Source organism: Cherax quadricarinatus, chromosome 79 (assembly GCF_038502225.1).
Source record: "Cherax quadricarinatus isolate ZL_2023a chromosome 79, ASM3850222v1, whole genome shotgun sequence".
NCBI classification, from domain to species: Eukaryota; Metazoa; Arthropoda; class Malacostraca; order Decapoda; family Parastacidae; genus Cherax; species Cherax quadricarinatus.
Window position 1 is genome coordinate 16,253,697 of NC_091370.1, and position 26,829 is coordinate 16,280,525.

At 37.2% G+C, this 26,829-nt stretch overlaps 1 protein-coding gene across 4 annotated transcripts; it reads right to left on the reverse strand.

Annotated features, from left to right (window-relative positions):
* Nucleotides 1–942: 942 nt before the first annotated feature.
* Alg12 (Alg12 alpha-1,6-mannosyltransferase) lies at nt 943–26,333 on the reverse strand. Of its 4 annotated transcripts, none has more exons than XM_053797020.2 (12): nt 26,110–26,333; nt 20,586–20,711; nt 19,343–19,475; nt 17,253–17,426; nt 16,886–17,039; nt 11,940–12,084; nt 11,402–11,628; nt 10,639–10,884; nt 9,630–9,816; nt 7,623–8,208; nt 7,153–7,316; nt 943–2,668 (listed from the first exon to the last, which is right to left on the reverse strand). In XM_053797020.2, the coding sequence occupies exons 1-12, from the start codon at nt 26,110–26,112 to the stop codon at nt 2,558–2,560; spliced, it is 2,256 nt and encodes a 751-aa protein (XP_053652995.1). In that variant the 5' UTR covers nt 26,113–26,333; the 3' UTR covers nt 943–2,557. The 4 variants fall into 4 exon arrangements, with proteins under 4 accessions (XP_053652995.1, XP_053652994.1, XP_053652992.1 ...); XM_053797019.2 differs by having other exon boundaries at nt 7,578–8,208; XM_053797017.2 differs by having other exon boundaries at nt 7,153–8,208.
* Nucleotides 26,334–26,829: the final 496 nt, after the last annotated feature.

A 26,829-nucleotide genomic window follows, 5' to 3' on the forward strand; every position in this document is an offset into this window, starting at 1 on the left:
GAATGAAGGCAGTTGTGTTATCAGATGACTCATGGCCACAAGCACAGATAAGATCTTGCCTGATACAAAGTTTATCACACCTGCCCTCTACACTGTTACACCTTTTCCCTCCCACCCTCTCTACAACCCTTTCCATTCCTCTGCCTCCCACTTTCCCACCCACTCCAGAGTGGGTCTGTTGAGGAGGGTAAAGCATTCTGTGGAGGGCAACAGCAGTTCTATGGAGGGCACAGTAGTTCTGTGGAAGGCAGACTAATTCCATGGAGGGCAGAGTAGTTATGTGGAGGACCTAGTAGCTGTGGAGGACAGAGTAGTTCTGTGGAAGGCAGAGTAGTTCTGTGGAGGGCAGAATAATTCTGTAGAAAGAAGAGTAGTTTTGTGGAAGGAAGATTAGTTCTGTGGAAGGCAGGGTAGTCCTGTGGAGTAGGGCAGAGAATTTCTGTGGAAGGAGAAACAGTAGTTCTTTGAAGGGCAGATCAGTTCTGTGTAAGACAGAGCACTCCTCTGGAATAGTGCAGAGTAGTTCTGTCGAGTCAGGCAGAGGGGTTCTTTGGAGGAGGGTTGGGTGACTATGAGCGAGGGTAGAGCAGTTCTGAGTATGAAGGTAAGGTAGTTTTGTGGAAAAGATGGCAGGTTGCTCTGTTAAGGGCAGGGTGGTTCTGTAGAGTGCAGGTAGTTCTGTGGAGGAGGGCAAGGTGGCTCTATAAAGGAAAGTGGGCCTTGCAGGGTAGTGTCAATCAGGGGCAAAGTGTAGACTAAGGGTGGCCACACTGCTTCCAATACATTTTAAAACAGAGCCTCAAAACATGTCAGTATTTTAATACAGTACATTTAAGAGGAAATGCTAAGTCTGTAAGGATCATACAGCACCTGTCACTGTCAATATAATATCTGAAAAGCTGACTTAAGATAACAAATCCTGTGAAGGATTCATTGAAAATGTTATATTTCTTCATAACTTTATTTATGTATTAAAACCATAATTTTTATATGTCCTCATGGAATAAAATGTAGACGTATATTTGCATGGCAATGACCTATTTATTTCCGTTTAGGAGTTGAATTAGTTAGCAGATCACAAACATTGTTAAACTATACTGTACATTAACTACTGTAAAGTCACCTTCCTATAGCTGCCAATGGGGCACTAGCCAACTTATCATAAAATGTCATTGGTAATATATTTATAAACTATTTATAAACTTTTAGGATGCAGTCTTAATATTTAGTTTCCACATTTGGAAAGTGTGTTGCTGATTATTATAATTATTATAATCAAAACCAGGTGCTAAACCCACTAGGGTCATACAGCACTGTGCTTATTATAAGCTTCTGGTTATTTAGAGATGAGGAAGGTATACGTTTGTAACTCACAAAGCAATTTTTGTTTTCATTCTAATTTATCTGAAACATTTCAGGAAATACGTACTGCAAAGATTTCACAAAGAGAAATGTTACCTATTAGTGAAGAAAACTTGAAATAATGTTGAAGATCAGTTTATTGCAGCTTTAGCAACATAAAAGAATGCACAGTACTCTAAATATTTTATCTTGGCAATTATTATTATTATTATAATCATAACTAAGCACTAAACCCACAAGGGTCATACAGCTTATCTTGGCAGAGACTGATGGGTTGGGTTTCTTTTATTTCATGTTGACCTTTATCTGCTCTGGTTCAGTAAAGTTTGATAAGATGTTAAAACTTTTGTATGCTAATAAAGTAGGCAAAATAAGTAGCACTTCTCAGTAAAACCATACAACACTTTAAAACTCAAGTTAATATGAAGGAAATTCTTTTGCTGGATATTCATCTCCAAAATAATATGGGTAGTGTCCCTGGATCTGTGTACAAGGTGATACAATGTGGCACTTCTGCAATATTACTGGGCCCACAGGGAACTTAAGTGCTCAAGCTGTATTTCTGGTGGTGCTCATTCTCATGATTCTTATGAGCTACAGTCTGACTGGCTTAATGCTCTACACCTGCTCTAGGAATAGCAGATGTAGTGCAAGGAAATCATCCCTCTGCTCACAAATGAATTTCAATTCCATTTTATGTTTTTTCACTGGCCACTCAATCTTTGCTATATACAATACTGTACCATACATAATTCTATAGGTCTGTGATGCAAGTCACTTATGTAAAGCCTGTTTCACAATAGAACAAGAATATTCGAGGAAGCAATAATATTCTTATCTGGGCCTCTAAATTTAACCAGCATTTGATTTATATTCTCCATTCTGGTATATATATGCATAGTGAACATTGCTATTATTCATTAGTGATTTTTAGTGATTGTTGTCATTTGCATTTAAGTCAATGTATATATAAATAAATGTAGGATTTTTTGCCTCAGGAGACTGAATTTGTATAGGCAGGTGTAGTTCAATACACCATAAAATAATTTTCAACAATTCTGCATTCAAGTTGCACGGCCCAGTGTAGCAAATTGTAATGTCCACAATGCAGGTGCCAACACAATGGACACAAAACAGTGCAGTTAGCTGCACAGTTTAGAACAGAGACGAGAGGGTAATGAGGGGCATACAGTGATTAGTATAGAGATGTGCCAATATAGCACACTGCACAGAAGATAAAGATGTTCCAACAAAACTGTCTGATCTTCATAATAATCTCCTCCAGCATAGAAAGTGAATCATCTTCCTGAAATATTACAATGTAATTTAAATATACACTTAAAAGTTGTTGTTATATTCAAAGTGTTCAACACAAATTTTTTTTTTTTTTTTTTTTTTTTTTTTTTTAACACCAGTCATATCCCAGCAAAGAAGAGTTACCCCAAAAAGAAGAAACACTTTCATAGTCATGTATTCAATCATTGTCTTGCGAGAAGTATGCTTACATCACAGTACAGATGGCCCTTTGAACTGCAATATTTCAGCCCCTCCTTCAGAGTGTAACGCTGTACTTCACAACTCAGGACTTAAATCCACCTAACCGGTTTCCTAAAATCCATTCATAAATGTTACCCTACTCTCATTCCAAAAGCACTTCAAATCATAAAAGCCACTTGCCTCCTCTCACTATCTGTACTGTTTGGACATCCAAACCCCTAGCACTAAAAACCCCCTTTACTCCCTCCCTCCTACCTTTCCTGAGATTACCCATACCCTTCCTTCCCTCCACCCCAGACTTATACACCCTCTTAGTCATCATATTTTCCTCTGTCCACTTTTAGTGTCCAAACCACCTCATTAACCCCAAAGTAACATTCATGAATGGATTCTAGGAAACCAGTTAGCCATACTTGAGTTCTGGAGGTGGGAAGGTTAGTGCCTGCACTTAGGAGGGTTGGGGATGTTGCAGTCAAAGGATAACCTGAATTGTGATGTTGGCTCACTTCTGGTAACACCACAATTGAATAAATAATGGGTCACCCTGCCTTGGTGGGGGACAGCCAGTGAGGTTAAATTATTATTATTATAATCAAGGGGGAAGCGCTAAACCCGGAGGATTATACAGCGCCTGGGGGGGGGATGTGGAAGGCATTCAGGCTTAATTCGGGGAACTGGAGCACAGATCCAATTCCCTAAATCAAGAGCCCCTCACCAACATCAAGGAACCTTCCTTGAGGGGAGTGAGGTTAAAAAAGTAATATCTGCTTAAAATGAATTTTACATTCCTACTTGATTAATAAAATTGAATGAATGGTTTGATTGTGTTATTTTCACAAAATACATACTTAAAGAAACACATTCAAATACAGTACAGGAGGGCCCCGCATACACACCACCCTCTTTTCAGTGTTCCATGTTTTTGGTGGTTTTCAATTGAGCCACTGTTCATTGTTTGGTGCTTTTTCTGCTTTTCCGCCATTTTCACACAACAGTTGTGTAAGGGAAAGGCAAGTGTTGTTTATATTGTATTTTTTTTTTTTTAGATGTCAGCTATTTCCCACCAAAGCAGGGTGGCCCAAAAAGATATATACATATACTGTTTACTTAACTGTTGTATCTGTTTTTTTATGGCTAGCTGTATTGAGCACTTAATACATGATAGTGTAAACACGTTATCAGGTGTTTTAGACGCATTTGATATTGAAAAAACACTTTTCCACCTGCTGATGATTTTCGCTCATCGTTGGGGGTCAACATAACAGCTGTAGAAACAGGGCCCTCCTGTACTAGAGCATATTTATGGCATTTTTAAGATGCATTACTATTGTATTAGTTACTAGATAAGAAAAGGTAAAATAATAAGCAGTGTTTACAATGATCATCTTATTGTCTCAGTGGAAGAAATCATTTCACTCCAAACATCAATGGACTACAACTCTCCATAAACATTCATCACTTGGGAAACGTACTGTTAATGAAGTCGTCACATGGGCCACCATTTTACTGTAACACAAAACAACTGTCTCATACACTTATAACCTTTCAATCTCTAGTAAAAGTTATCAGAATTATTTTTTAACTCTACTATCAGATATAGTACACAACATTTCTAAAGCCTATAATAAATGGAAGAGGGTTGACAAGCCATCTCATGTTCACAGTTCACAACTAAGCCACAATTTGCAGACAAAACTTCAGATAAAGTCCTTGTATGCCCCAATAATGATCCAGGATGGATTGAAATATAATCTCAAGTTTCCTCTAAACTGCAGGTTAGGTGCAAATTGTTGTAACATGGTACATTATTGTAACCTTTATTCAAAGTTTTCAACATTTGGTCAGTTGCTCTCACCTTTATACATGACATGAAGAAATTGTCTTGAAAATAACTAATGTATAGTTCTGGCACATAGTTAAATAAGCTTAGATTTACTTGTCATCCTTTGAAAACATTAACTAAACATGAAGTTTTAAATTTAATTGTATTTTATTCTTTAATTTATGGTAAACTATTGCCATTGGATTTTGTGATCAGTACTGCTTTTGGCATTAAGTGAAATTTTATAAAAAGTCACTAATCACTGAGAAAATGTTGAAACTAGACACTTGTAAAACTGACATGACTATATATATTGGCTGGTCAGTCTTTATAAAGATCAATGGAAAAGCTTTACCTAATTCCTTGGAATGTACTCTGGAGCAAAGAAATACCTGATAAAATATACCTAAAAGATGTTGGAGGGCCAGGCCCCAAAACTACATACTACCATAAGATACTGGAGTGAAAGACTGATAGAACTGTAAAATAAATCCAGCATAATTATTATTATTATAATCAAAAAGAAGCGCTAAGCCACAAGGGCTATACAGAAATCCAGCATAAGCAGGGGCACCATGGGCACAATAAGAGAACATACTATCAACATCCATGGTCCACAACTAGGCAGCCTATTAACAGATATCAGAAATACTGCTGGAACAAATGTAGAAGTCTTAGGAGAGGAAACTGAGTTACATACCTCTGTCAAGTGTCAGATCAATCAAGCTATGATGCTTATGTGGGCCACTAACAGCAACAGCCAGATTGAACAGTCACTTGACAAGGATGCTTGGCCAGAGGCTGGGCTAGTAAGATAGAAAAACCCTTGAAATGGGTCACAAGTATATCACCAGGTACACCACTCATGAGGAATATGACACTGTATATTTAGATTATACATGTCTTTTTTTTCTTTAGTCAATTCATCTAAAGCAGTATCTGAAAAAATCTACCATTTCATATAATTACATAAAGATTTATTTTTAAAGGGTTTAATAGAGTGAGAAATATACCACAGGACGATTTTTCTTCCTCAATTTGCAAAGGCTATGAAAGAACACTTATCATTATTCACTGTAAAACCTATGGTCATTTAAACAGTAATACTCTCCTCAATAATGAACAATGAGCAACAAATGAGCCAACAACATAGCTATGTAAATGTGATCATTAATATTATATTTAGTGTAGTCCATGAGAAAGTGGAGAAGAATCATTCCTCCGTAGGCCATGCGTGTCGTAAGAGGCAACTAAAATGACGAGAGTAAAGGGATAGTAACTCCTCCTCGGTGGGAGACGGCCAGTGTGTTAAAAAAAAAAAAAAGTGTGTGCATGTGTGTGTTCAAATCAAGACTTGAATAATAATGCATTAGTGCTATCAACAATAAATATTGTTACAGAAAACAGTACAGGAAGTGAATTGAAAGAAGAGGCTTTTGGAAATGAAGTAAGTAATGCAGTTTCTAACTTCTCGTGAAATGCTAACATTTTCATCATGCAGCACTGAAATTTCAAGAATGCTGTGCCAAAGTAGCAGCATCACAATATACAGATTTTAGAACAAATCAATCAGAAATTGAAGCTGTAGAGCAGATTCCTATTATTTTCTCTACTCTTCAGAATAATTCAGCTGAAACTGTAATCCTCAGTTTCATATTCTCTATACATGTATTAGCTTACATCATAAGTTCATGCCACCAAAAAGCCAACAGCAAAGTATACTAACCAAATTTCAGATTAGATATTTCAAGCTATCTCTGCATACTATATCATTAGTGTGCATAAAGTTATTTCTATATCACAAAAATATAAATCTATGAGCATTACAATAAAGGCACTTTCTAGGAGCAGTATCATATAGTATATCTTTCATACACATTGAAAATTTTATTATCTGAAACCGGTATTTATTGTCTTTTGTAAAGGAATGGATTCTGATGATTAAAAAAAAATTACTGGGTACCATAGTCAAAATGCTCTACTGTCTATAAACGGATAACTAAAGATTTAAAAAACATAATAGCAATACAGTAAATATTTTGGATGGATGAATAATGGTGAATGTGTTTCCTTTTTTTTTTTCTTTTTTTGCCACCCTACCTTGGCTAATGGTCAATACAGTAACAATGATAAAATTGAGGGGTGTGAGTATGTTAATATTTCTAGTTAAAATGAGCTGATAGATGCATGAAGCACATCCCTTCTAGATAACATGGGGGTAATTTCATTCACTCAGTCATGTCCATACACAAGCATATACACAATCTCATTCCCCCCCCATCCCCTATAGGGTCACAAACCAAGTGCTATTAAAATTAAATACAACACTCTAACAAGAAAGCACACTACTGGAATGTCAAACCCATTCTGATTAATAAAGTTTATGTCTCTGCATGCTTGGTTTTCTGGTCACCAGCTCTCGGTGGTAGTGGTGTTACCTGGGATTCACGCAATATTTCTTTGGCACTTACTTCATCAGCTTTACCCTTGGCATCATTTTCATCTAATGTTAATGTCACTTCAACAAGCTCAGCTTCCTCTTCGTCACCAACATCATCAACTTGGTCTAAATCTTCCCCAATTTCTGTGCTCTCCTCAGGGGGTAAAGTAGCTTCACCTTTGTCATCAAGAATTTCTGGATTGGTTTCAAGAACAGTGTCAGATATATCATCACTGGCATCACTCTGTATATCAATATTAACAAAAACATCAGCATTATCATTAACATTACCATTGCTATCTACAGAATTAATTTTACCTTCAGTCTTATCCTTCACATCAATATTTTCCTTGCCTTTATCACTACTCAAACCTACATTTTCATTATCAATATTATGATCCTCATTACTGATACTAGCTTGATCTACATGATCGTTATGAACCTCTTCAGTGTTACCTTTAGAATACTTGTTGACATCAGAAATATCATTAGGATCATTACCACCTGAACTGCAAAGAGTACAAGTTCCTGCAATGTCATCTTTTTCATCACTTCCTAAATCTTCAACCACTTCCAAGGGCTCCTCTGCTGCTTCAATTATCTCTTCCCTAGTACAAGATTTAGAGGTATCTTGCTTATCTACATGAGCATGAACATCCTCAATATCAATAATTTCCCCTTCAGGGGCAAAGCAGCCAGTATTTGGAAGTGTGGGTTCTGAAAGCATACCAGTTTCTTCAGTGACTATTTCTGGTTCCATGTTTTCAACAATACCTCTGTTATATTCTACTTTCTCTCCCTGTAACTGTGGCTGATTTATACTCTCCATATTCATTTCATCACTTATCTTGCCTTCACTTTCTGTTTTATCTGTCACTTTCTCTTCTGACTTAAAACTATTCTCCTCTAATATGTCTTTGCGATCTTCATCCTCGATAGGTTTATCTACACTTTCTTCCTGCGTCAGCTCTTCTCCTGTGCTAGTGCTTTCTATCACTATTTCTGGAGTTTCAACAGGAATCCATGACCAATCTATGCTTTCTTCATCTAGATTCTTTAACAGAAACACTGCTGGCTTGACTCTCACCTGTAGAAAGAAATATACAGCAAAGAATCCATTAACACACAAGTACTGTAACAAATTAGGGGAACATAATACTGTACAAGAGGTCCCCAAACTCAGAAATGTCCCTAGTAACACCCCTGCACTTACAAATAGGGCATTTAAGAACTATTTAATATTTTGCCACCTCTAACCTGCAGTACAAACATGAAATGCAACCATCTATTGAACTACTGTTTTCTACACAAACAACTCAAAGTGAAAAACCAGAAGCACAACTCATTTGAAAGTTGGAGTCCTCCTTTATTATCACAAAGTTGTAGTAGGAAAGTTGGAAGTATGTGTAACATAAATGGATTTCAGCCATGATTTTTTTTTTTTTTCAACAAGTTGGTCGTCTCCCACCGAGGCAGGGTGACCCAAAAAAGAAAGAAAATCCCCAAAAAGAAAATACTTTCATCATCATTCAACACTTTCACTACACTCACACATTATCACTGCTTTTGCAGAGGTGCTCAGAATACAACAGTTTAGAAGCATATACGTATAAAGATACACAACATATCCCTCCAAACTGCCAATGAAATATAATACAGTATACATATTGTATTTTACAAGTTAAAAGTTCACAATGAAATCAAATAAAATCAATAGTCTGCTACTAGGCTGGGTTATCCAAAGAAGAAAACACAAATATCATGGTTCATTGATAACTCACCAAACTACAACCTCCCCAAAACAGTGTGATGCCCACACAACTTTTGGTAACCACATGACCAAGAGCATATTATAATCATAGGGGAGCGCTAAACCTGTAGGATTATAAAGTGCACGTGGGGGGGAGGATGGAAGGTATTCAGGCTCAATTCAGGGAACCAGAGCACAGATCCAATTCCCTAGATCAAGATCCCCTCACCAGCATCCAGGAACCTCCCTTGAGGGGTACCAAGAGCATAGTCATAAGGAAGATTGAAACACTAAAAGTTGCAATGGTTGGCGGATAAATATGCGAGAATCTATAAAAGGACTTTCAAAATGAACATAGATAAGTGCAAGGTGATGAGAGAAAAAAAAAGTATAGAATATGAAAGATTGAATATCAGATTTGAGGTAGGAAACATGGATGAAGTGAATTTATTCAACTACGTACAAGGGAGTGGATATTTCGGTAGATGGAATGTGAGCAAGGTAAAATTTATGAAGGGATTCAATGAAGCTAGTTAGCCAGACTTTAGTTCTGGAAGTGAGAGGTACAGTCCTTGCACTCTGAATGATGGTGGGGATGTTGCAATTCAGAGGGTCATTTGAACTGTCATGTCTTCACACTTCTGAGTAATAGTGAATGGATTTCCTTTTCTGGGTCACCCTACTTTGATGGAAGATGGCCAGTGTTAAAAAATATGAATAATAATTATAAACTGGGACAATTATCTTACAAAAAATACCTTTACTGGAGGAAATTGCTGATAATTGAAACTGAGATGTGAAAATGCTTCTACTGAAGAGACAATCTCATGAGAGGACGTGTAATGCTTCAGATTGTATGAGTATTTTGACTTGGCCTCGACCAGAAGGTGACTGAAAGACCTCATACTTTTACTTCCTGCTTTCATATTTTCTGTCTTGTTGTATCTGAAAAAATTTGAAGGTGAAACAGGCTTTTTTTCATAAAAGTATGAATATGCAAAAATTGCACCTGTTACTTTGGATTACAAAAAAAAAAAAAAAATAAATAAATCTTATCAGAGTGCAAGTACAGTATAAATATAAATTCAATAATTTTCAATTTATGCTGAGTAGACAAACGGGGATTTTTTCAATTATTTATTATGCTGCTTCCTGCCAATGTAGTTGATCCTCTGAAAACCAATCGTCGTTGCTAGAGGTTCAGAAGGTAAGGAAATAAAACCCATACCTACTGACAGCATTATTTCTCCTACATCTGATAATGGTTCCAGAGATCATTGCCCCTGGTATCTGGTCTGAAATAAGGCCTCAAGAACTGGAAAGTAATAGGAAACTAACATATTAAGAAATGCACAGGAAATATAATGTAGACATTAGTTTATAGTAGTAATTGTGACATTTATAGAGCACTCTGACTGTGTAGGTCATTCAGTGCTCATAGCCATACAATACGCACAAAATAAAACAAGAATAAAATTAAACAATAGGGTAAAAGTTTTTATGATTTACCTGTCATCTAGTATGTCAATGTAAAATGTTTAACAGGCTTCCATTTCACACATGACAGGATGGTAGTACCTCCCCGGATGGTTACTGTCTACTAACCTCTATATAAACCTTAAAGGTTTAGTATTTCTTTGATTGCAATTAATAAACTTCTACTAACCTACTACCTACTTCTTTATCTGGAAGTATGAAAACAACAGGTGTTCAGTACTGCTCTATATTTTTAACTACTATATGTTTGTGAAACATGCCTTAACTCACCTCCAGTGATCATGAAGTTGTGTAAACCTTGATACTCCAGTTTGAGCTACATAGTTATCAATATGAACATTGGCAAATGCATCTGGAGGGATTATCTGATGCAGCTTGTGTATAGCTGCTCCTCCCGGATAATTATTGGCTGATATGGTGAGCAGAAGAGTGGTGAATGCCGCATTCACTAGCAGATGGAGCACACATCCAATGGCTAATAACTGACGAGTGCCAGATTTTTCTCGACCTTCCCAGCTGTAACACAGGTACATTACTGTAGTCATAAAACATAATTTTGAACTTATAACCACTGTATGAACATAGCTGTAAATATTTATTTTTTTACTCGTTTTGGGATCAAATGAGAACTAATGACTACCATATTTCCCAACAAAGCAGTGAAACTCAAAGATAATGCAATTATTAGCAGCTTTCTAGCTGTCCCTCCAAAAGCATAACTTAACCAAAGTGGGTTACTACTGATAATAATCAGCCTAAAGAATTAGATTATAAATTAATGTTTTTATAAATCATACATTACTTGCAAGCTAAGCTACAGTGCAGATTTGCTAAACAATACAGGAAAACATCATAATCATTAAATAATTAGGTTATCTGGAAGAGAATCTCACTTAACCTACCCAGTATTTCTCCATTCTTTGTAGTGAGCTTAGCATCCCTAATCAAATCCACATTAATATAATGGTAAACCAGGCAGAATCTTCAAACTTGAATGTAATGTAGTAAATAACATATAATTTAAGAAACTTACAAAAATTGGCAAGCTCTGGCAGCTGCAATGTTGAAGACTGGGAAGACATATATAATAAACCGAAGTTCCTTGTGGGGCAGAAAGGAATACAGGATGACAAATATTAGAGCTGGTGTAATTAGTACTTGCAACCGCTTGTCAAGGGCCACACCTACAGGAGCCAAGAGAAAGCTTGAACCCAAAGCTCTTGGTAGTGCAGAGTACCAGTACCACAAAAATGGTGAAGTCTGATAAAAGTTAAGGATACATATAAGAAATACAGTACCTTCATTAATCAGAAACAAGCAATGTTATTCAGTTCCATGAAGATTTTATTTTGAGTGAAGAACTTTTTCTTTTTCAACCAGAAGGAATATCATCTTTGAATACTGAAATTAGGAGGAGGCCGGAGGCAGTGGAGATGTCATGTAGTGTAAGCATGCAAATAATATAAGATGTAGTGAATATATAGTTTTTCTATGAAGAGGGTGAAAATGAATCATATAAGTACAAGGCTGATCATTGCAATAAAACAACCTTTTTTATACTGAAAGGATACACCCCAGGTACTGCTTTGGTTTTTATAAGTATTAAACCAGAAAACTTCTCCTTCTGGCCACAGTAGTCGACCCCAGAACAGTGAATCTATGGCAATAGTTGTCATTAAGCAGCAGAGTCCAGCTGGTATCACACACTGAAGAAATCTGTGATGGACAGAAAAACAATAAAGGAGTGTTTGAGAATAAATAACACCATATGGCAATCTTTAAAGGAAACACAGAAATGAGGAAGAGACAAATTAAAGTTATCTAAATCATGTGAGGTATTGCTTTGATACTCATAGAACTGGTGGTGATAAACGTGCCATTACTGGACACTAATGTTTGTGACCCAAAAACTGAATGACTGAGTTACTAAACTTTTAGAAATACAAGAGCTTTGCTAATGTAATGTTATTGGACTGTGCAAAGGAATGGAATAATCTACAAAATAAATTGTACATTGGTGTATCTTAATGGTTTGTTCATTATATCCCCGAAATAGTGTTTCTCTCTTATGAATTATCCTGAGTTTTAATAATAAACTTTGAAATTGGAAATTATATATTTTTTTTTTTGGTGAAAATTCAGAATATTAATTCTTACATGCCAAAAACACATGAATTATTCACAATAAAATAATTATTTTTAACACTTTTTTGTTGGAACAAAACTAATAATTTATATTTATTTATTTACTCTATTTTCTACCATTCTGGTCATTTCCCACCAAGGAAGGAAACACATTTAATATTCATTCAATATATGTCTTGCCAGAAGTGCACAAAGATGACAACTAAAATGACCCTCCAAAATGCATGGTTTTTCCCTTGATCTCTTCATAAATATTTCTGTACCTTCCTCACACTCCAACAGAACATCAAATCACAAAAACTTTTACTAATTTTATAGATCAATTACTGCAGTTGTACTAAGAGTTAACAATAAATTACAAAACTATAAAAAGCAATAGCATTTATACATGTATAGACATTTCTTATATTATTCTCTTTTTTTCTTTCACATCTAATACATGTATCGTATTTCCGGCACAGGATCGTATGAGACATGTAAGACAGAGTTTCCAAGCAGTTGTAACGTAACATTAGTAAACAACTGCTAAAGAGTAACCCAAAACCTACCCTTGACCCTGACCTTGAGCATTTAAGGCGCAGGCTGATTTTCCAAGAATTTTTGTGGGGAAAAAAGTGCACCTTATATGTACACCTACCATCCGACTTACGACCAAGTTCGGTTCCGAGAAACCGGTCGTAAGTCGAACTTTACTGAACATCAACAAAACATTTTTGTAATGACAATTTTATTGTTTTATTTTGGTATTTCATGTTTTACTTTACTTTTCATGTTGTTAGTACTGTATTTTATACTGTAAGGTTTAGGATAAACACTGTGTACAACACAAATAGTTGTTTATTTCCCAGAAATTTGGCATAAAAAACACGGTCGTAAGTCGAGTGTTCGTAAGTCGAGCAGGTCGTAAGTCGGATGGTAGGTGTATTACGTTAGTTTGTAATACATGGCCAACTTGGCTATAATGTGTTGCCTAACTTGGAATCATCTACTGTATGCAATATACTTGCAGGGAGCAACGTACAACCATGTACTATAAAGTTGCCAAGTGTAACCAAAAAACTCGGATTTCTCAATACTATAATTTGATAAAAATATAAACAACCCAAGAGCTTACTCCCTGATATGAAGTAATTATTTTTGAGTACTAAATGATCTATCCAAACTACTGTATTGTGGAGATACTAATATTTAATAAAGTTTTTAAAGACAAACTATTTCTGAATACTGTAATATTCTGGTAAAGATATTTACACTACACTTAAGCAATAATCTTTCTTTCTTTCAACACACTGGCCATATCCCACCGAGGCAGGGTGGCCCAAAAGGAAAAACAAAAGTTTCTCCTTTTACATTTAGTAATATATACAGGAGAAGGGGTTACTAGCCCCTTGCTCCCGGCATTTTAGTCGCCTCTTACAACACGCATGGCTTACAGAGGAAGAATTCTGTTCCACTTCCCCATGGAGGTAAGAGAAAATAAACAAGAACAAGAACTAGAAAGAAAATACAAGAAAACCCAGAGGGGGGTGCATATATATGCTTGTACATGTATGTGTAGTGTGACCTAAGTGTTAAATAGAAGTAGCAAGACGTACCTGAAATCTTGCATGTTTATGAGACAGAAAAAAGGACACCAGCAATCCTACCATCATGTAAAACAATTACAGGCTTTCGTTTTACACTCACTTGGCAGGACGGTAGTACGTCCCTGGGCGGTTGCTGTCTACCAACCTACTACCTAGGACGTAAGCAATAAATTATGACATAATGAGGAATGACAAAAAAATAAGTCACATTACTGGTACTATTCACAACCCACAAACTGGAGATGTACCTAGACAATGTTTGAGTCAATAGTGGATATACACAATTATGGCTCAGGATGGCCCAAAACGTCCAACTCAAGGAGTGATAACATTTGTACCAATATTGAGATATACATTTTTTCCAGTTTTTCTCTCAAGTTATTATTTGCCATATGATGAATATTGTACCATAAGCATATTGAGAAGTGAGCTGTTTGAGTTGTATGTTAGTTTTATGCTGAAATGAATGTAAATCCTGAATGCAGACCATTTTGCATGCAGGAAATTGTTTCCTAAAATCAGAATTAAATTTTATATTAAAGGTAGCCTATACTTCTGATACATCTTGGAAATTTTCAACAAAATTGCCTACTAACTTTTAACCAACAATGAAGTGAATGTATCCCTCACATAATGCTTGGCCAAATATTTTTCTTGCAAAACTGACGTGTTTTTCCCTATGGATTTAATACTTTTCCATTGCTGTATTTACTGAATTATATATGTCAGATACACTCTTCAGCTAATTTTTAATCTTTTCTTATGACCAGACCTTTCTCCTTATAATGGCCTACTATCATTAAACAAAATATTTCCAGTATACCTGCCTTGAATTTCTTGTTGCTTAATCTGGTCATTCTTCTAATGCAACATAACCCCTTTCATATACTGTACTGTACAGTATGCTGTAATGCATTTCTAGTTCTTGCACTATACAAGAAATTGTTCCATTTGCACATTGCATCTGCAAACATTAAAGCAGACTGTTCCACCCCATACACCACTTTTTCCACATCTGCAATCAAATAGTGGTACCTCGGGATATGAACAGCTGAAAACTTGAACAATTATGTAAGTGTGTTTATGTAAGTGCTTTTCTAAGTGTATTTTTGGGGGTCTGAAACGGATTAATCTAATTTACATTATTCCTTATGGGAACAAATTTGTTCGGTATCGGCACTCGAACAGCCTTCTGGAACAAATTAAGTTTGTATCCCGAGATACCACTGTATTATTTTCTTCTGTCAATTTGTTAAAGCATTATAGTAATTTCCAAAAATGAAAATCTCTTTATTCATCAACATTCCTCAAATTACACTATTTATCAGCCCTTTTTCACAAATAAAGGTGGTTTCCAACTATATGTACAAGGTGTGAGGAACTAGATAAATGACTTATTATAGTTTTAGATATGTGGAGAGAATAATAGATAATACTACAAGGAAAACATACAGAAGTATGGTTCATAGGGTCAGTGTGATAGGCAAGAAACCAATACAATATCCTTGAAAGATAAAGTATAGGAGTGAATATAGGAAAATATTCCATGTGGGAATAATGGAAATAAAACAGGAAAGCAGTACATGTTCAACAAGTTTAGTATGTTAGGTAAGACACACATGCAACAGTTAGGTATCTTTATTTCGAAACGTTTCGCCTACACAGTAGGCTTCTTCAGTCGAGTACAGAAAAGTTGATAGAAGCAGAAGATACTTGAAGACGATGTAATCAGTCCATCACCCTTAAAGTTTTGAGGTGGTCAGTCCCTCAGTCTGGAGAAGAGCATTGTTCCATGGAATGAAACAATGTGGAGATGAAGTGACAGGATGGAGCCTTATATAGCGCCAAGAGGTGAGACGTAGGTCACTAGAAGAGGTAAGAACTCAGATGCTGGGAGGTCAGGTCCCTCTCAAATCCATCCGTTCTCACTAGTAGAGGTTGTCGAAGTTGATTGTAGGTCTGTACCAAGATACCCTTGTGTTGCAGTGTCTGACAGATTGAACATTAAAATGGTATAAAATACCGACAGGTTGTTAGGTAAGACACATATGCAACAGTTAGGTATCTTTATTTCGAAACGTTTCGCCTACACAGTAGGCTTCTTCATTCCATGGAACAATGCTCTTCTCCAGACTGAGGGACTGACCACCTCAAAACTTTAAGGGTGATGGACTGATTACATCGTCTTCAAGTATCTTCTGCTTCTATCAACTTTTCTGTACTCGACTGAAGAAGCCTACTGTGTAGGCGAAACGTTTCGAAATAAAGATACCTAACTGTTGCATATGTGTCTTACCTAACAACCTGTCGGTATTTTATACCATTTTAATGTTCAAGTTTAGTATGCCAAAGTAAACAAGACAAGGCTGATCAGACTGTGCTGAAAGCAAAGTTTAGGGAGTTCAAAACACTAATACAGGTTGGCCATCACTAATCCGGCATCAGTGGAACCTGTAGTGTGCCGGATTAGCGAGTTTACCAGATTACAGAGTGGTTACGTTAGAATACACTTAATTAACCTATCAATAGAGACTTTCTGCTACATCTTCCTCATTGTCATTACTGCTTACTCCTCCACTGGCTTGTTGCTATGGATTTACAACCATCTGCACAATTTCTGAGTCAGTATAAAGATGAAATCTGAAATTATGCTAGCCGAAATTACTGCTGGATTACTGATGGAACAGGATAACTGATTGCTGGATTAGTGATGGTCATCCTGTATAACACCATTTTCAAATAATCATTCTCACAATTGTAAAACCAGAGGAAGTTGATTAACTCACGGTAGGGTCTGTAATCTTCGAGTAAGGAGATCAGCCAGCAACATGGGCCCCAAAAATAGACATAATTCAGAGCGGAATATCAACACTGCAATTCCACACGTCCATATAAGTGCATGGTGTTGCTGCTCCAACCAGAAAGAGAATGCAAGCAGAGCTGAAAAACAATTCAGATGATAAGCTAATTGAAAAAACAATACATTACACAAGCATAGTGCATAATGAATCTGCACTATGTGAAACTCTGCACTGCAATTCCACAAGCAAGTTAATTAATCACAGGCTATTTTTTGTAAATAGTATCTATAAAAAAATTTTATTACTGCAGTATCACTTTGCTAAAAAAAAATCTAAAAAATTGCTGTCTTACCAACAACAAGTGCAAATGTATTTGGAAGTGGGCGACTTAAGTAGTACATGAAATGGAACTGGGAGGCTGTGATGAATGTGAACCAGAATGTGAGGGGCAGTCCAAAACTCTCTTGTAACTGCTTGCGGAGTCTTCGCCATGCCACAATAACCAGAAGTCCCAGTACACCACGCACTGCTCAAAAATATTTAGTATTTTTATGTTAAAAATTAAAAAATAAACACTTACGTAAACCCTATAGGTCATTTTTGTATTTGAAATGTATAGTCAACATGACATATACCATTTTAACCCTTTAACTGCGTCGAACCTCTTAGTATGCAAATGATGACTGTGTCAGACGTTCCAGTATGAACGATTTTTCATTCCTTCAAGTATGTCACTTGCCATTATTTTTTTTACCTCAGCACAACTGTTTGGGTCATCTACAATCTTTTCACGTCTTTGAAAAAAATCTAAGACCAGACAGGTCAATCATGGGTAACACTACCTAACTAGCATATGTAAGCAATGAAACCAGGATCTGTTGTTCCACCAGCAGCTTCCCTCAGCATAGTATGTATGTGAAACTGCCAGGAAGATGCCCCATTTATTCCAAATTTATTAATTAATTTCATCATACTAATAGTGTAATTCAGCCAAAAAGCACACTATGTAGATTTAACCTAGAATAACCGAATAAAATCAATCAATGAAACTTATTTACATGTTTTAATGAGTATTTATACCTTACAACAACTGTAATATCAAATGATTTCCTTGTAAATACATGTATATGCTTTACAGTGATCTTGAAGGCACACAGGTGTTATGGACATAGAAATTACATTATGTTTACATAACCCAGGATATTCCCTCCAACCTAAATATATGTACTATATATGTATTCATAACATAATAATAATCCAATACAGGTGCATAATAGATACAGTATTAAACTAAAACAATAAAGTCAAAGTGATATATTTCCATATACTGATAAATATTTACAGCAGACACTTGCTAATTTACTGGTTTAAATTCCTGTACCTATAATGAATCTGCCAACTGTAAACTATATTTAATAAGAAATTATGGTAAAGAATAAAAAGATTTCTGGAACTGGCAACTGGAACCCCTCAATTCTGAGACTCTTCAAATAATTGAGACAGTATGTGGAGGGAGGCATTTAGTGTACCTGGTGACATGACCTACAGGAGAGTGCAGAACAAATGATTTTACTGCCAATGACATTAAAGCATAAGGTTTCCATTATCCTGAAGAGATACTGAGATTCAAAACAGTCACAACAGTTAATGATATAATTAATTTTTCTTTCATTTGTACAATGTGCCTGTTTATAACAAGAATGCATGTTCCCAATCTATGTGGTTGAAAATTTGAATATACCTCGAGGGTATTCCGAGGGTCAATAGCCTGGTCAACCAGGCAGTTACTGCTAGCTGCACACAGATTGACATATGAACCACAGCCTGGCTTGTCAGGTACTGACTTCAGGTGAATAGGCGAGCATTCTTGTGCATACATTAAGGATCGTTTGTGTTTGATGATTCTAATGTTAAAGTTCTTTCAGTTGTCTAAACAACATAGTTGTCATTGTACTATTATTATATTTAGGGGAAGCACTAAACCCAGAGGTTATACAATGCCTGGGAAATGTGAGGCATTCAGGAAGTGGTGAACAAATCCAATGACTAATCAAGAGCCCCTCACCAGTATCAAGGAACCTTACTTGAGGGAAGCTATCACCACAACCATCCCAAATTTCATCATGTTATGGCTAATGAAATCCTGATGTTATCATGGCACTGGGGTAACTTGTTCCTGGTTCACCTGTAGGTATGTCACTTGCTATATAATTCCCTCTATTTATATGCTGGTGTATCTGCTTGAAGAGGGTCTCAGAACCCAGACCAAAAATATATAGGTACACTGTAGAAAATGAGCAATGATGAGTGTGGTTCCGTCTTCAGGTTACCCTATCTTGATAGGAAACTGACAGCGTGTTGCAAAACTAGCTACATATACACTTAAATATACTGTAGCATATATCTTCAAATGAAAAAACTAAAACAGCTTGAATTACTTACCAATGTACTGAGCAATAAATTTGTTGAGTCCAAGAAGTTGGATAACAGCCACAGCCGGGTAGGCAATTACTGACACCACTATGGGACCCACAAATGTACGTGGAACCACCCCTGGGAATTCCAAGTGGTCATACTGTGAAAAACAAAACAGACTGAAAGATCTAAATTACCAAATATAAATTATATTTTATATACTGTACCTCCTTTACAATATTGCCAAATAGCTCATTCAGAATTTTGTGTGTAATTCTTTTAAAAGTAGCTTAATCTGGGACCTGGTCAAGGAGAGGGTGACTCCCTAAATCACCTACAGGTAATCCTAGAAAAGTCTAATGTGATTCAAAGAATTATTTGTGAAAAAATATAAATGTTAATTGATAAATGGTGTATTAATAATAATACATTAATAATTAATAATATGCAATGACTTTCTTGACCAGGGGTTAGCAACCCCTGGCCCGCAGGCCACATCTAGCCCAGGTGAGGTTTTCGTCCAGTCCGCCAACTTAACACCTGGACACTAATTTTCTAATTAGTATCGAATATAGATGCAGTACTTCACTTCAAGGTTAATGATTTGTGATAAATTGTATTAAGTATTATTATAATTAGGTCAAAATTGGCTTAAAAAGATAATGGCAACCCTGAGTTTGAGAAAACAATTTTATATTACATTTAATAACATGGCCCTCCTCCAAAAGACTGCATCGTTGTCTGTCCCTCTCTCTCCAAAAGGTTGCTGACCCCTGTTCTAGACTATGGTGTGTGCAAAAGCAGATGCCTACTAGAAATGGGTGACAAGTAAATACAAGCTTACTAATCTTTACTCAACTTCCACTAGTGGTCTGTTCTGGAAAGGTGGAGTCCCTGACTGGATTCCTGTCAAGTGTGGACTGAACTTAAGACCTCTAAAGGTAATCCCTCTGCATTCCTTGCTTTATGAATAAAACTACTTAGTGTGAAAATGCATTATCCTGGAATGACAATTCAAAAATAAGCTGCATTACTACAGAATGGGTATCAAAAATCTAATTTATATGTGGATATATGTAGCATATATTAGCATTGTCTAAGCTAACACACGCTATGCAAATATGAATGTATGTGCATGCATATTCAATTATATTCACATTTAAGCATTAAATCTGGGAAATAAGAATAATTCTGGTTTGATCCAAGGAAGGAAACAGTAGCCATAGTTCATCGAATCAAGAATAATTCACTAGTATGAACCAGTAATTACCTCCTCCAGATTAATCCCATTGTAAAGCAGATCATGGCAGGCTTGTAGGTTAAAACTCTCTTCCACTTTGGTGTATGGAGCAGTTACAAGATGCAGCAGAGCCACACCCATGATCAACCAGTCCATCTTAAAATACAGAAAAAGAATAATGGGAATTAGTCACTGAATTTTTGGGGTTATCCCAGGTAATTTACACACATGTTAAACTATGCATGATAATTGTACTTTAGAGTAACAGTACCTATACCCAAGTAAACTTACTAAATCATGTTCTAAAAAATACTGTCAATGTTAAACAAATAAAATGAACTGTGCACTGTACTAAAAAATCAAACCAAAGTCACTGAAAATCTATGAATACTTTAATAAAAAAAAATTAGGTAATAAAAGACAACTGCTCCTCAGTGGAATTTAACCATTACTTTGAATTGTACAAGAAGTATATTCAGGTACAGGTACACATAAATAGTTGCATAAATTACCATACATAGCAGCATATGTGTAGATTACCTAGTCCTAGGATAACACAAAAAAAAAAGTCAAAGTGACTTATTTCCATTGGGGTCCTTGACAATACTATTAAGTTTCTTTACATTTGAGATATCACAGTATTTTGAAAGCAAATGGTCAAAAACTTAACCTAACGAAACTCGCCCAACCCAAGCTAAATAACCAAATGTAGCTTAACCTTACTCCATTATCAGTAGACATGTATCTTTGTTTACACTCAGCCATGCATATAACATGGCTGAATAATACACGCTGACTGGCTCAGATGTGTTATTTTTTTTTTTTTTTTTTATTATCACACCGGCCGATTCCCACCAAGGCAGGGTGGCCCGAAAAAGAAAAACTTTCACCATCATTCACTCCATCACTGTCTTGCCAGAAGGGTGCTTTACACTACAGTTTTTAAACTGCAACATTAACACCCCTCCTTCAGAGTGCAGGCACTGTACTTCCCATCTCCAGGACTCAAGTCCGGCCTGCCGGTTTCCCTGAATCCCTTCATAAATGTTACTTTGCTCACACTCCAACAGCACGTCAAGTATTAAAAACCATTTGTCTCCATTCACTCCTATCAAACACGCTCAAGCATGCCTGCTGGAAGTCCAAGCCCCTCGCACACAAAACCTCCTTTACCCCCTCCCTCCAACCCTTCCTAGGCCGACCCCTACCCCGCCTTCCTTCCACTACAGACTGATACACTCTTGAAGTCATTCTGTTTCGCTCCATTCTCTCTACATGTCCGAACCACCTCAACAACCCTTCCTCAGCCCTCTGGACAACAGTTTTGGTAATCCCGCACCTCCTCCTAACTTCCAAACTACGAATTCTCTGCATTATATTCACACCACACATTGCCCTCAGACATGACATCTCCACTGCCTCCAGCCTTCTCCTCGCTGCAACATTCATCACCCACGCTTCACACCCATATAAGAGCGTTGGTAAAACTATACTCTCATACATTCCCCTCTTTGCCTCCAAGGACAAAGTTCTTTGTCTCCACAGACTCCTAAGTGCACCACTCACTCTTTTTCCCTCATCAATTCTATGATTCACCTCATCTTTCATAGACCCATCCGCTGACACGTCCACTCCCAAATATCTGAATACGTTCACCTCCTCCATACTCTCTCCCTCCAATCTGATATTCAATCTTTCATCACCTAATCTTTTTGTTATCCTCATAACCTTACTCTTTCCTGTATTCACCTTTAATTTTCTTCTTTTGCACACCCTACCAAATTCATCCACCAATCTCTGCAACTTCTCTTCAGAATCTCCCAAGAGCACAGTGTCATCAGCAAAGAGCAGCTGTGACAACTCCCACTTTGTGTGTGATTCTTTATCTTTTAACTCCACGCCTCTTGCCAAGACCCTCGCATTTACTTCTCTTACAACCCCATCTATAAATATATTAAACAACCACGGTGACATCACACATCCTTGTCTAAGTCCTACTTTTACTGGGAAAAAATTTCCCTCTTTCCTACATACTCTAACTTGAGCCTCACTATCCTCGTAAAAACTCTTCACTGCTTTCAGTAACCTACCTCCTACACCATACACTTGCAACATCTGCCACATTGCCCCCCTATCCACCCTGTCATACGCCTTTTCCAAATCCATAAATGCCACAAAGACCTCTTTAGCCTTATCTAAATACTGTTCACTTATATGTTTCACTGTAAACACCTGGTCCACACACCCCCTACCTTTCCTAAAGCCTCCTTGTTCATCTGCTATCCTATTCTCCGTCTTACTCTTAATTCTTTCAATTATAACTCTACCATACACTTTACCAGGTACACTCAACAGACTTATCCCCCTATAATTTTTGCACTCTCTTTTATCCCCTTTGCCTTTATACAAAGGAACTATGCATGCTCTCTGCCAATCCCTAGGTACCTTACCCTCTTCCATACATTTATTAAACAATTGCACCAACCACTCCAAAACTATATCCCCACCTGCTTTTAACATTTCTATCTTTATCCCATCAATCCCGGCTGCCTTACCCCCTTTCATTTTACCTACTGCCTCACGAACTTCCCCCACACTCACAACTGGCTCTTCCTCACTCCTACAAGATGTTATTCCTCCTTGCCCTATACACGAAATCACAGCTTCCCTATCTTCATCAACATTTAACAATTCCTCAAAATATTCCTTCCATCTTCCCAATACCTCTAACTCTCCATTTAATAACTCTCCTCTCCTATTTTTAACTGACAAATCCATTTGTTCTCTAGGCTTTCTTAACTTGTTAATCTCACTCCAAAACTTTTTCTTATTTTCAACAAAATTTGTTGATAACATCTCACCCACTCTCTCATTTGCTCTCTTTTTACATTGCTTCACCACTCTCTTAACCTCTCTCTTTTTCTCCATATACTCTTCCCTCCTTGCATCACTTCTACTTTGTAAAAACTTCTCATATGCTAACTTTTTCTCCCTTACTACTCTCTTTACATCATCATTCCACCAATCGCTCCTCTTCCCTCCTGCACCCACTTTCCTGTAACCACAAACTTCTGCTGAACACTCTAACACTACATTTTTAAACCTACCCCATACCTCTTCGACCCCATTGCCTATGCTCTCATTAGCCCATCTATCCTCCAATAGCTGTTTATATCTTACCCTAACTGCCTCCTCTTTTAGTTTATAAACCTTCACCTCTCTCTTCCCTGATGCTTCTATTCTCCTTGTATCCCATCTACCTTTTACTCTCAGTGTAGCTACAACTAGAAAGTGATCTGATATATCTGTGGCCCCTCTATAAACATGTACATCCTGAAGTCTACTCAACAGTCTTTTATCTACCAATACATAATCCAACAAACTACTGTCATTTCGCCCTACATCATATCGTGTATACTTATTTATCCTCTTTTTCTTAAAATATGTATTACCTATAACTAAACCCCTTTCTATACAAAGTTCAATCAAAGGGCTCCCATTATCATTTACACCTGGCACCCCAAACTTACCTACCACACCCTCTCTAAAAGTTTCTCCTACTTTAGCATTCAAGTCCCCTACCACAATTACTCTCTCACTTGGTTCAAAGGCTCCTATACATTCACTTAACATCTCCCAAAATCTCTCTCTCTCCTCTGCATTCCTCTCTTCTCCAGGTGCATACACGCTTATTATGACCCACTTCTCGCATCCAACCTTTACTTTAATCCACATAATTCTTGAATTTACACATTCATATTCTCTTTTCTCCTTCCATAACTGATCATTTAACATTACTGCTACCCCTTCCTTTGCTCTAACTCTCTCAGATACTCCAGATTTAATCCCATTTATTTCCCCCCACTGAAACTCTCCTACCCCCTTCAGCTTTGTTTCGCTTAGGGCCAGGACATCCAACTTCTTTTCATTCATAACATCAGCAATCATCTGTTTCTTGTCATCCGCACTACATCCACGCACATTTAAGCAACCCAGTTTTATAAAGTTTTTCTTCTTCTCTTTTTTAGTAATTGTATACAGGAGAAGGGGTTACTAGCCCATTGCTCCCGGCATTTTAGTCGCCTCATACGACACGCATGGCTTACGGAGGAAAGATTCTTTTCCACTTCCCCATGGACAATAGAAGAAATAAAAAAGAACAAGAGCTATTTAGAAAAAGGAGAAAAACCTAGATGTATGTATATATATATATGCATGTGCGTGTCTGTGAAGTGTGACCAAAGTGTTAGTAGGAGTAGCAAGATATCCCTGTTATCTTAGCGTGTTTATGAGACAGAAAAAGAAACCAGCAATCCTACCATCATGCAAAACAATTACAGGTTTTTGTTTCACAGTCATCTGGCAGGACGGTAGTACTTCCCCTACGTTTTTACAATACGGTATCTGCAAGAATAACAGTTTACACACGAAATATTTATTCAGCGGTGTCAATAGGTTGTATGTGTTTAAATTTACTGAGTTATCTTAGATTAAATACACAACGGTTCTCTGTGACCTCTAAACCAGTGTACAAATTCGTAAGAAAGTTAATTTAGGTACAGGTACACGTAAATACGGTTACACAAATTATCATACATAGTAATGTGTGTAAGTTATTTAAACCAAAAGTATCAAAGTGGCATATTTCCATTAGTAAGTTTATTCTGGTATATTATTATTATTATTATAATGAAGGGGGAAGCGCTAAACCCATAGGATTATACAGCACCTGGGGGGATGTGGAAGGCATTCAGGCTTAATTCGGGGAACTGGAGCACAGATCCAATTCCCTAAATCAAGAGCCCCTCACCAACATCAAGGAACCTTCCCTGAGGGGTATTCTGGTATAGGTACACAAATAATTACATAAATTATCATACATAGGAGCATATGTGTAGATTACCCAGGATAACCTGAAAAAGCCAAAGAGACTTATTTCCCTTGGGGTCCTTGTTATATCTTATTATTTAAACCTTAAAAGTTAAAACAGCCAAGAGCTCGAGTACTGCAAAATCGTATATTTATTTCCTAAATTATATCTTAACTATGCACACATACATGCTGTGTATATTAAAATATTTAGGGGGGCTGAGGAGAAGTGCTAAACCCGTCGGGGTCATACAGCACCTGGGGAATTGGTAATACGTAAGTTTATTTAGGTACAGGCTTGATCCAAGGAAGTGGAGTTAGTTTCAATTTCCTGGATGAAGAGCCCTTCACCAGCCTCACGGCCCCCCCATTGTAAAGATTTAAAATATTATAATCATAACTAAGCGCTAAACCCACAAGGGACATACAACGTTGAGTATTATTATTAGCGCTGTATGTCCCATGTGGGTTTAGTGCTTAGTTTTTATAATTTTATTTCATTCATGGGTGAGCGCCGCTGGACCCATAAGTCACGCCATAATGGGAGGCTCTCAGGTTGGATCCAAGGCAGGCGAGGTCAGATCCAATTCCTTGGATCAAGATTCCCTCAACAAGATGAAGGCAGGAGCCTTGAGGACTCCACACACACACACATAAAGATGAGTGAAGACGAGGTGTGTCTCACCATGTTGGTGTGTTGGGCCGGGTAAGCTGTGTGCTCACATTATCCTGGTGACCTGACCTCTTGACACCACCCTTGCAGGTCACAGAGGTCAACACTGCCAGTGGTCACCACAGCCAGGGTAATAAGGCTGAGGGGAGGTCAATATCACAGGTTAACAAGTGGTGCCAGCAGGAGCCGCCATCCTCAGCACGCAGCTGCTGCCTCAACACTATTATTACATTCATGGCGGGGGCGCTAAACCCGTGGGGCTCATATACTCAGCAGGGAACGCTATACCCATGGGGCTCATATACTCAGCAGGGGCACATATACACTGGGAGGCAGTTTGATCCAAGGAAAGGATGATCAGCTCCAATTCTTTGAATTAAGAGCCCTTCATTTATACCTCAGGATGGTCACCCATCCATAGCTATTAGTACTATTATGGTATTCATGGGGAGCTAAACCCGTAGGGCACATACTGGCAGGCAGGTTTGATCCAAGGAAAGGATGATCAGCTCCAATTCCTTGAATTAAGGGTCCCTCGCCATCATTTCTACCTCAAGATGGAAATAAGTCACTCTGACTTTTTTGGGTTATCCTAGGTTCTCTACACATATGCTGCTATGTATGATAATTCTATGTAACTGTATTGTGTATACCTGAATAAATTTACTTACTTACTTACACCCATCCAGAGGTAGCACTGTTATGACATTCAGGGGGGAAGCTAAACCCGTA

Excerpts from the sequence above, each read along its gene's own strand:
- Alg12 (XM_053797017.2), bottom strand. Across the intron at positions 11,629-11,939 it reads ACCAAAGCAGTACCTGGGGT|ACTTCACCATTTTTGTGGTA; the intron begins GTATCCTTTCAG and ends AACTTTTATCAG. Across the intron at positions 2,669-7,152 it reads CCAAGGGTAAAGCTGATGAA|GAAGATGATTCACTTTCTAT; the intron begins GTAAGTGCCAAA and ends GTAATATTTCAG.